This window comes from Stegastes partitus, unplaced genomic scaffold, assembly GCF_000690725.1.
Source record: "Stegastes partitus isolate 25-593 unplaced genomic scaffold, Stegastes_partitus-1.0.2 Scaffold570, whole genome shotgun sequence".
NCBI lineage: Eukaryota > Metazoa > Chordata > Actinopteri > Pomacentridae > Stegastes > Stegastes partitus.
In genome coordinates, this window is record NW_007578301.1 from 107,782 (window position 1) to 119,886 (window position 12,105).

The 12,105-nt window shown below is 39.8% G+C and overlaps 1 protein-coding gene across 1 annotated transcript in view; it reads left to right on the plus strand.

The window, feature by feature from the left end:
• The window catches only part of pear1 (platelet endothelial aggregation receptor 1), a 106,160-nt gene that overhangs the window by 68,683 nt on the left and 25,372 nt on the right, over positions 1-12,105 (plus strand). The window contains exons 6-8 of the mRNA XM_008288690.1: positions 6,655-6,901; positions 10,437-10,539; positions 10,757-10,893. Coding sequence (XP_008286912.1) covers positions 6,655-6,901; positions 10,437-10,539; positions 10,757-10,893 — 487 coding nt within the window. The remainder of the gene's footprint in view (positions 1-6,654; positions 6,902-10,436; positions 10,540-10,756; positions 10,894-12,105) is intronic.

Sequence of the window (12,105 nt, forward strand, 5' to 3'; positions counted from 1 at the left end):
TAGTCATGATTTCACAACAGCTTTTCTTGAAGCTGACAAGTGCACTTCAGAAAAACAAATAAGACCATCAACTCGAATGAAAGTCAAATTTCTAACATCCAGCGTGCAACAAAAAAGCATTGGAGCAGTAAATTAAGTGTTGTATGAAATATTGAAAGAAGAGTTAACCCTTTTTGCTTTTTTTCTCGTGTCACATCTTTACTCACTGTGAGATCATTTTTCACCGCAATATAAAGTCCTCTCTGGAAACAGCACAAAAAGTTGAACTTCTTTCATTAATTCTTCTACAAAAATTGAAATTAATTTAACATGTATAACATTTTTCCCAAGTGCCAACAAGTGGTACCAATATTGAGGGGGAAAAAACTACATACTATAGATATTTTGCTAATTTAATTTGCTTCCATGCTTGTCTTCCATCTGCTCTGTAAACAGCCTGCAGTTCAGCCGACAAGTCCCTTAACTTTTGTCACATGTGTTGTCATCTGAGTCACTAATGCCTTCACAGTTGTACCAATAAGCGCAGAATGTTTTGTCTTGTGCAGAACCTGGCAAGTGTAAACAGTTTATCTTTGGTGAATTTTTAAATGAGACATATTTTGACAAAATATTGTGACTTAAAGCTGTTTTGCAGCGTAACAACACGTCACAGATGAATAGTTCAAGGGCGGTTGGAAAGTTAAAAACTTGATGATTCCATCTGTTGTTACAGTGTCTGGCTCAGATATATAGGTTAACTTTGGGCAGTTTCTTAAAGATAAAACCTGTCTTTCAAACCCAGTGGTGGATTTTTGGGATCCAGAGGGTTAACTCAGACATTAAACCTGCCCCTGCTGCCTGTTTTGACTGTTTTTTTACCAAACTGAAGTCAGCAAAAATGGTTATATAACAGCTCAGAGTGAGTCTAACCGCCTTTGTCTTCTCTAAAATCTCTTTAAACTTGATCGTCCAAACAGCGAGGAGTGTGAACCCAGAACCGCATTTCATGGGGCTGCTGTTTCCCTCATTGAAATGAAGTTTTCCACTGGCTTCATGGCGCTCAGCTGGGTCAATAGTACACAGCCCTCCTCCTCCATTTTCCTCTGCGCAGAGAGGGAATTAGCTTTAATGGGTAGTGGTTGAAGTCCTGACAGGGGGATGACGGGAAGGGGAAATGGAAAATGTTACCCCACTCTCCTCCTCTTACATGCCCCGCTTCTCTCTGTCTCTTCTTACACTCCCTCTCTAGCATAACCCTCACTTAAATCTTTTCCACTCCTTCTCTTTGCTCTCCTCTTTCTCCTCGGCTCCACCGTATTGTCCTGTAATGGAGTCCTTTTGGCAGAATAAGACCCTTCTTGGATGCCTGTGTGTTAAGATATTTCACTGTGGGAAACACGAGAGGGGCCTGATGTTTTAGAATTGTTTGCTCATGAATATGGAGACTAGATGAGAGGAGGGAGGAAAAGGTGACGAAAACAGAGGATGGGGTGAAAATGGGAGGCAGTGATGATAATGATTGAGGTAAGAGAAAGCTGGGATCACTGGGAGCTTGGAAACATCATGTCAAAGTTTTTTTTTTTTTTCCTTCATATGAACCCAGTTTGAGATAAGATTTTAAAGAGCTGAAATCCAAACGAGCAGTGAGAGCATCTTGTTAGATGTCCAGGAGATTATGTGGACTTTGGATGCCCACAGAATCCAAACCACTGCTTGGACAATACACACGGGAAAAGAAGGAATTTTCCCACCATATAAGCGCGCATTCCTTGTAAAGGATGGCGAAGAGCTGCCAGCTCTGAAGTGTGCGTCACTTATTGGCTTAGTGTCACGGATACTCAAACATGCTGTAGATCACTGAACTATCACACACAGATGCAAACACTTACCAGGAAAATTTTGCCACAAATACACCCCAAATTTCTGGCAACTCTGATTCTACATTGCACAGATAAAATCAGAAGTGGACATAATTTGGACAAAGTAAGTGCAGTTGATGGAGGTAAATAAACAGTGTTAGAGAATTTTGAGTGCTTTGTGATGCATTGTTTGCTTGCAGATGAACAGAAAAGAACAGTTTCGATACAGGCCAGTGAAAAGTTCAGACTCAACTCACAAATCACGCAAGTCATTGTCCGCAAATGTCTGCAGCGCAGATGTGGATATCTATGCAGTTGCAATGTTCTAGTGATTATTCAAGTCATAGATACAAAAATGCCATTCTTACTTGTCACAATGCATCTTTAGATCTCCAAAATACATAAGAAATACCTGAAATGTTGGAATTTTAGACAATTCACAAGCATTGACAAAGTGATATTTGTCCTTGGAAGAATAATGTGGATATCTGAAATGTTCATTTTGTCAGGAAAGAAAGAACGATAGAGACAGAATGAGTACAGTCAAAGCTGTAGATGTTTAGAAATACATTTTCAACTTATAAGGTTTGTTATCGTGCATCTTTAAATACCATTCTGGCTTATTAGAATAAAGGTTTTTCTAACAGACGGTGGGAAAAAAAAGGAAAAAAAGGAATAAAAAACAACAATACTGTAAAATTTACACAGCTGGAGTGCCTAGAAAAAACTACTAGAAAATAACCAATAAATGCAGATAAAACAGATAATTATGGTTGAATAATACAGCTTCTAAAAGATCTTGTATAAAAAACACAGTACAACTAGTAATTTAGAAGATTCTACTGTTAATTTTACGTCATATCAAGTGTAGTATGAGTTTTTACACGTCACTTAATAGTAGTATTGTATATTTGACAGACATTTAATGCTCAAAAAGTATGTCTGCTATACATTTGATGGATTTACTTCAGACAAAAGTAAAACCATGGTTATTAATGAAATGCTTGTGATTAAAATTACAATACCCTGGAAATTGTAGATCAAATCAAGTATAATATGAGTTTTTACATATAACATTACACAAAAGTACAATTTGTTCCAATATTTTTACATTGATGGGTAAATCCATACACTATTTTTGTAATTTTATTCATGTATTTAAAAAATGTGGGGAAAACTATAAAATACAAAAAAATCCATAGTAAATAGACTGTTTTTACATTGGACAGCTTGTCTACTCATCCAAGTGGTTCACTGACGGTGTGGTTGTATCAGGAGCAGGTTCTTGCAGTAAACCTCCTGTGCTGCCCTGGAGAATGTCTGTGTAAACACAACCGCTGCTTCAGCTGAGTTTCTCATTACTCAACGAGCTCTTCTCTGATGCCCACACAGAGAACAAGTCAAGTTATGATTCTGTTAAACAAAATGAGGGTCGGTCCTGCTCCGACTTAGAGCAATAAACACTGGCAGCGTTGCTTGCTTCGAGGCCAAATTTGGCTCTGCTCTTGTCAAAGCGGTTCTCTGTGTTTTTCAAAGCTGTGGCGGGCCATGTGTGCAGCAGACACTGAGAACATGGCACAGTAACAAAGGATGATTCAATGCAGGTCTGCATGAAATCACTCAAATCACTTTTAGCTGCAGAAAAGATAAGTGACGCCCGTCCGTCTGCTATGTTTCCTGCACGACATCTCGGTAATTGATGAGAAATCTGAAGAATGCACCAATGACCAATCTGGGTTCTCGGGGAAGATCTCTTCATCGTGAATTGAAATCCAAACCAAGTGTAAATCTCAACTGCACGCTTCAACCCCTCAGGGCCAGTCATCAGGCTTCTGTAATGTTAACCATTAAAAACGTGTCCGTCTTGTGAGCGCCGTGCAAATCTTCCCGCCAGTTTAAAATTATTTGTTGGTAATCCAACACTCCCGAGCTAAAGGGGCCGATTTGGACGAGGAGGACGATGGCACCAGACACTCTTCCTCCTGTTGTTTCTGTTCTGTTTTTCTTCTGACCGCTGTTTCTGTTTGTTTTGCATGACATCATAGATGTAAGTAAAATCTAGGCTGTGTGGGGAAGAAAATCAAATTAAGGGAACATAAAATGCAAAAAAAATATATTTGCGCCACATGAGAGTTAAAATAATCATGTGTGATCTTGTTTTGCTTTGGTGTTTTTGTTTCATTTCCAGCATTGCAAAGCTGGTTTGACTCAGTGTTTAGAGAAGCAGGACATTACTGGAAGGCGACTGGTTTAAATCGTAGGAAAATGTGGGCAATAAGGCCAAGTGTGAATGTGTGCAGTTGTTTGACTGCAGGAGCAGAACTGACACTGAAAGAAAATGTTCTCTGGATAAATAAGTTTTAAAAAGTGAGATGTCCAATGTAAACTTAGGCTGTGTGTAAGTACAATTAGTCCTTTTTTTCTTTACTCTGAACCCCAAACAGCAGTTTCTAGTTGTTTTTTGCTCCTGTCACATTTTTCCTGCACGTTAATGGAAACAGCACGACCACGTTGGTTGGAGGCTGTGTGTGCGGACCAGGCCGTTGAGGCAGCCCCCCGCGCCACCCAGTCCTCTCTGCACCTGACCCCCATGACTCCCTCTGCGGGTGGTGAGTCCACGTCGAAAGGAGCCAGCTGAGGTGGCTCGGGCATCTTTTTTGGATGCCTCCTGGACGCCTCCCTGGGGAGGTGTTCAAGGCGTGTCCCAATGGAAGGAGGCCTCGAGGAAGACCCAGGACACGCTGGAGGGATTATGTCTCTCGACTGGCCTGGGAACGCCTTGGGGTCCCCCCGGAAGAGCTGGAGGAGGTGTTTGCAGATCAGGAAGTCTGGGCAACTTTGCTAAGGCTGCTGCCTCCGCGACCTAACTCCGGATAAAGTGGAAGAAAATGCATGGATGGACATTGGCTGGAAGTAGAGAGAACTCACTGCAGTAGGACACAGTTATAATGCCATGAATCATAAAAAAAGACAATTAAAAATGTAGCTTTTTGTTAATGATTTGTTTTACAAAAAAAGAAAAAAAGAAAAAAAGAATCAACATGCAGAGCATGTTTCCAAGTGTCCACATTTAAGTACTAACATTTTTTATTTGTGTTTGTGGTTTTCTCCACTTTGCTCTGTGGAAACACTGCCTGCAGTTCAGCTGGAAAGTCCCTGAATTTTTGTGACCATTGGTTGTTGAGTCACGAATGTGGTTTTGTTGTACTGAGGAATGCAAAATTATTAGTTTTTTTCTGAATCTGGTGCAAACATTTTTGGTTTTGTTTAGATAAAATGTCATGATTTTAACCATCGATTTGGAAATTGTTCCTGCAGAAACTGGACTCCACACATGATTAATCTACATACTGTCTAAAGGTTGAAAAGTGAGCTTTGTGTGAGTTTTTACAGTTTAGGGCTCAGATAAATGGTGTCATTTAGGCAATCTTTTTTCAGGCTGGAATGCCTTTTAAACCCACTGCTGGGTTTAAGGTTTCTGAAGGTTAAACCAGGAAACTAAGTCATTGCATACACTATATTGCCAAAAGTATCTGCTCACCTGCCTTGACTCGCATATGAACTGAAGTGACATCCCATTCTTAATCCATAGGGTTTAATATGACGTTGGTCCACCCTTTGCCGCTATAACAGCTTCACCTCTTCTGGGAAGGCTATCCACAAGGTTTAGGAGTGTGTTTATGGGAATTTTGGACCATTTTTCCAGAAGTACATTTGTGAGGTCACACACTGATGTTAGACGAAAAGGCCTGGCTCTCAGTCTCTGCTCTAATTCATCGCAAACGTATTCTATCAAGTTGAGGTCAGGACTCTGTGCAGGCCAGTCAAGTTCTCCCACACCAAACTCTCTCATCCATGTCTTTATAGACCTTGTTTGTGCACTGGCACACAGTCATCCTGGAAGAGGAAGGGGCCATCTCCAAACTGTTCCCACGAAGTTGGGAGCATGGAATTGTCCAAAATGTCTTGGTATGCTGAAGCATTCAGAGTACCTTTCACTGGAACTAAGGGGCCAAGCCCAGCTCCTGAAAAACAACCCCACACCATAATCCCCTTTCCACCAAACTTTACACTTGGCACAGTGCAGTCAGACAAGTATCGTTCTCCTGGCAGCCGCCAAACCCAGACTCGTCCATCAGATTTCCAGATGGAGAAGCGCGATTCATCACTCCAGAGAATGCATCTCCACCGCTCTAGAGTCCAGTGGCGGTGTGCTTCCCAACACTGCATCAGACGCTTTGCATTGCACTTGGTGATGGCTTCGATGTAGCTGCTCTAGCATGGAAACCCATTCCATGAAGCTTTCTACACACTGTTCTTGAGCTAATCTGAAGGTCAAATGAAGTTTGGAGGTCTGTAGCGATTGATTCTGCAGAAAGTTGGCGACCTCTGCGCCCTATGTGCCTCAGCATCCGCCGACCCCACTCTGTCAGTTTGTGTGACCTACCACTTCGTGGCTTAGTTGCTGTCATTCCCAATCACTTCCACTTTGTTATAATACTACTGACAGATGACTGTGGAATATTTAGGAGCGAGGAAATTTCATGACTGGACTTGTTGCACAGTACCATGCTGGAATTCCCTGAGCTCCTGAGAGCGACCCAATATTTCACAAATGTGTGTAGAAACAGTCTGCATGCCTTGGTGCTTGATTTTATACACCTGTGGCCATGGAAGTGATTGAAACACATGATTTCGATTATTTGGATGGTTGAGTGAATACTTTTGGCAATATAGTGTATTTAAAATATGGAGGTTAAACAAAAACATTAAGTCTAAATCCATCCTGAGACAGTTTTGTCCTGTTACCTTTCAGCCTGTGACGACAACCACTGGGGTCCCGGCTGCAGCCAGCAGTGCAAGTGTCAGAACAGAGCTCTGTGCGACCCAGCGAAGGGAGCATGTCAGTGTTCTCCGGGCTTCATAGGACGCTACTGCGAAGACGCCTGTCCAGCAGGAAACTTTGGGAAGAGCTGCCTGCAGAGGTGCAAGTGTGGCACCGGAGGATCCTGCGATAAGGCAACAGGAGAGTGTTTGTGCCGGGATGGATTCACTGGGACTTTGTAAGTGCACAAGATTGGAAAAATATAAGTGGGAACTTCCTGCACGATAACATATCCAAGTACTGACTTTGTAAACAGAGGAGAACTCTTCAGAATAAGTTATTTGTGCTTCAAGGAACTGTTTTTTTGCTTTAAAGCCACAAATGGATCCTGGAAGAAGCATTCTACAGAGTTTACAGTCATCTAGCAGCTCTGTGAGTTTGTACAGAAGTGCTTGGAGTTAAATCAACATGTTAACTGGAGCTGGAACAATGAATCGATTAGTTGTCAACTATTTCATTGCTAACTCTTTGGATAATCAAAGTAACTGGTTAAAATCAATGTTAAAGACAAAAAAAACCCAAAAACACCTAAATTCTCTGAAGCAGCTTCTTACATGTGGATATTTTCTGGTTTACTCCTTCCTCTATGACAGTGAACTGAATATCTTTGTCATCTTGGGCTTTGGGAAACCCTTGTGGCCTTATTTCATAATTTTCTGACTTTTTATAGACCCAACAACTAATCAATCAATGAAGAAAAACAATTAACAGACTAATTGGCAAAGGAAATAATCAATATTTGTCACCCTTGTCCTAAATTGAAAAAACTGATAATAAAAAGCACAGCTGAGACTGAGGGGAATATTCATGTATGTTTTGCAGATATTTAGTCATAAACCAGCCACCTAATGGAGAAAAAAATCAGACCATCACCAAATATTTTCACAACTCACATGTGAACATCTGAACAAAATACTACACAAATCACCACACATTTCACTCGACTATAACTGCTGATGTGATGGTGACGCTAGAAAAAAATTCAGGAATATGCGGTGAAACAAACAAGCACCAGCTCTGGTCTGTGGAAGGAATCTGCTGGTAAAATACAGTCAAGTTCCTCTTGACCCCTCAGATTAACAGTTATTCATCTGCACATACCGCACACCGTGTGGGAAGAAAAGACACTCAAAACACTCGGATGATGTTACGAATTAGCTTAGATATGTGTGGAGATGTATTTAGACGCTTCGATGCAAGAAAATATACAGCATGAGGAGCAATAGTTGAGCAGAAGTCTTCTGGTGCAAGAAGGCAGTAATTAGGAAATGGTGTTAGGAAGTGATGTTCAGATGTGAGGCATAGTTGAGGAGACAAAGGGAAACACTAGAAGAATGAGAAGGAAGAAGGAGGAGAAAGAGGAAAAAGGGAGAAAGAAAAAGAGGGAGAAAAAAGGAGGAAGGAGAAGAAAGAGACAATAAGAAAGAAAGAGGAAGAAGGAAGAAGAATGAAAGAAGAAGAAGAGAGAAGAATGAGAAGAAGAATGAAAGAAGAATGAAAAGGAAGAAGGAAGACAAGAACAACAACAAAAAGATGTGGAGACCATATTAGTCTAATACCAGTTTAGATATTTATCCTTTTCCCTGTATCATCATCAGCCCGTATCTGTTATTGTAATGCAGATCACCATCATTATTCAAAGGTTGTTTCATACCACTGTAGCTAAGATTGAAGCATTTCATTTCTGCTGCATCATATTTGGAAAAATTGCAGCTGAACTTGTAGATCAGACTCCTGAGCATCACAGTTTACCAGTTTTAAAGCTGTTGTTTACCCTCAAATTTACAGTTTTGATTTAGCACAAATAAACATGTGAATTTTTCATAAATATTAGTTTTTTCATATTTGTTTTTCATCCAAACAAAAATACAAATTAACAGCTGTCAAGAATGAAACCAACGGCCAGCTAAACTGGTCGGAAAAAGCAATTTCTGGTTCCACTTGGCTAGCAAAAAATAAAGCATTGAGGATTGTGTGGACTGTTGAGCTGCCACTTGACTATTTTTCTATCAATTAATCTATTGAGTATTTTATAGATTAGTTGAATAATCCAAACTATACATTTTTCCTCTAAAAAAAGCAAGAAAAAAAAAAGTAGATTTTACTCTGACAAATGATGTCACAGTATAAGGCAGCACAGTACAGAATGGAAAACTATAGAATTATAGTGGAAACTAACAGTAAGGCAGTAATGCAACTTCCAGAAGAAATACAAGTTTCTATTATCAGTCTGTATATTAAAGTAAAACATGGCACAATGCATATAAAACCCCTTTTTTCTCTCCTTATTGTTAAATTGTTCTCTAATTTTGATAGTAGCTTAGAATTTTTGGAAGATATTGCCAAATTCTCCGAATTCCATCTGTTTGAAAATGCAGCGTATATGAGCACAGAGAGCAGGAGAGAAGCAAAAGACGATAGACTGCAGCCAAAAAACCACTGACATCATGACAGTTATGATGTAACGATACCGGGGAAAAACATTTGTTATAATTTAAGGGTTAAACATAGTGATGATAGATTTTCAGTGTTAATGTTATCAGTTATGGTGCATAATTACAGCAACTCCTTAATCAGTTGTACATGTTAAAAAAAATGTCCTGTTAGCAAACTTATCCCTCCAGTTTTATTTTGTCGAGTTCTCCAAAAGTTATTAGTGACCTAAGAGTACATTTTGATTAAAGGCTAAAAAAAAAAAAACGCTTTAGAAAAGATATGTATATTTGGAAAAGCTTTTCCACAATTCTGCATAGCGTCTCTTATGAGCAGGACCTGAGGTTCTGGGCAACCACTGAATTTTAGGCAGTTGTGAATTTTAAAAAATATCCCATAGCTTAAAAAGGTTAAGTGGTGGACCCACAGACTGACATTAACTTTCCTGTAGTCACTTTCATGGCCAAAAACTGACATAATGTGCTTCCTTTTTTGGTATAACACATTTTTAGAATCATGTATGTAGTTAATTATTTCTTCTGGGGGACATCTGATACCGCACTTCATTACACGTCATTATCTGAGTTTTCACAGCAGCTCTTTCTTGGCCAACTCTTATTTGTTTCCATGACTTAATTTTGGGTCGGTAAAGACACTCCAATGATGCTCGCCGTGACTCATCTGTTACACCCTGTTTTTTAGTTGCCCCTCAGGATGAGTAAGCAATGAAAACTCTTCCCCACATCAGTGGAAAGTGTCAAACTGCCAGTGTGAAAGCACAACACTCCACACTGAGCTACATAAAAGAAAGCAGGACTTGGCATCAGTGGTTATGGGATAAATCTCCATGATTAATTGTGTGTATTTGTAGCTTGTTCATGTTATTTCACCTCCAGGGTGCATTAGAAAATCTAATATTTCTGCGCTGAATGTGGGGCAGGTGGTTCAGACCGAGTCATCCCTGATGTGATTGGTCAAAGACACAATCCAACTGTGCTAATGATTCCCACAAAGCCCAGTCTTGTGATGCTGAGAGAGCTACTGTTGGTTTTCTGCTTCTTTCAGACAGCATGATATCCGTTTCAGTTGTCCTCAATACCTCAAGATTTTTTTCCTGCAACTTGAGTAACTGAATTTATTTAAAAAAAAAAAAAAAAACACTTTTCTTTTGTGCACAAAATATTTACCTAATTCCTCAGGAATGTCCCGGGACACAGTGAGTGTTTTTGAGCAATTTCAGTAAGTGGCCATTAAGCCATCTCCTCTGTTCTTTCCTCCAGCTGTGAGAAGGCCTGTTCAAAGAGATGCCAGGCGAGATGCCCCTGCCAGAATGGTGGCATCTGTCGGGGCAAAGGGGTCTGCGCCTGCCCCCCCGGCTGGACGGTAAGTTTTCAAGTCGAAGCTTTTTCTGTTTCCGTGGAGGCTGTTTGCCTTAAAGCTGGCTCCACATCTCCTTTTTGTGAAGGCAGCCTGTCGTCTCTGGAGACTAGGAGCAAATTATTTTCTGAGCGACTGCAGAAATTGGCGGCATCTCCTTCCAGTTTTTGCAATTCTACTTCTATTTTTCTGCCTCTAATGACTTTCCCATGATGTTCTGCAGGGTGCAGTCTGCACGGAGCGATGCCCGGAGGGAAGGTTCGGGCCCAACTGTGCCGAAGAGTGCGTGTGCCACAACCGGGGGAAATGTGACCCTGAAACTGGGCAGTGCAAGTGTGCTAAAGGTTTCACTGGGAACAGGTATGAAAGTGAAAGTTCTGCTGTGAGTGTACAAAAAAAAAAGAAGGAGATTATCTGCCTGCATTTGTCTTTTTTCCTTGCATGACATTCTCTCCAAAACTGCAAGTGAAGAAGTGAAACAGACGAAATTCAGGAAACATGTTGCTGCACCATCTCAGATTTATTTTGTTTTACGACCCAAAACTAAATTCTGATGAATATTTTGGTTGGGAAAAACAGCTTAGCTGGGAAAGCATTTTCAGTGTTCAATATCGCCAAAAATATAACTCCTACAGCCATGAAATTTGGTGAGGACACAAACAGAACAGTTTCCAGCAGGTCCAAATGACTGAATGGCTTCAGCAGAGGCAAATTTTGAAATATTGACTCTTGAAAACAGGGAAAAAGTGCATTATCTGAATGTTGTATTAGTCTATATATAGATGGATGTATCCATATCTCCTACCAAACTGCACTCTTTGGTTGACCTTTCAACTACTTTTGTGGCCTCTAGCAGTAGAATTTGATGTGTGACAAGATTGACAAGACATAGTGCAATATTTTCTTGCGATTTTCACTTGAATCTTGTCCACAATGAGTCAAAACATGACAAAGATTGTTCAGAATGACTGAAAATTTTCTAAGTCAACAACAGTTAATAATTATTGGCCATTGAAAGTAGAAAAAAAGTGCAAAATTTTGAAACGATTGTGGTAATGGTGCCCCATAAAGTTCCTGTAAGTGTACAGTCGTCCTCAAATTTATCCATACCCTCCCATTAAAGATGGGAAAAAAAGCAACTGTCACTGTAATAAGTTGAAATTGACCAAAGTAATAATAAACACTAATTTAATGAAAATCATGACATTGTTTTTGAATTGTGGTTCAGCAGAAAAAATAAAAGGAAAAAAAACAAAAAACAAGCAAACAAGCATGATGGGACCTGTAAACTAATATGTTGTTGAACAACCCTGTGAGGCAATCACTGCAATCAAGTGTTTTCTGTAACTTTTCTTTAATGTAAATGTATGGATAAATTTGAGGACGACTGCATATAAAATAATAATATAAAATGCAAATTCATGCAATTTTTTAAACTGGTCTTACGATTTTGATCAGGAGTTTATATATATACACTACTCACAATAAGCTAGGGATATTGTTATTTACATGAGTGCTTTTCCTATTTGGTCTGAATTTTAATGAAATAAGTAAAAGTTCCCTTTGATATTA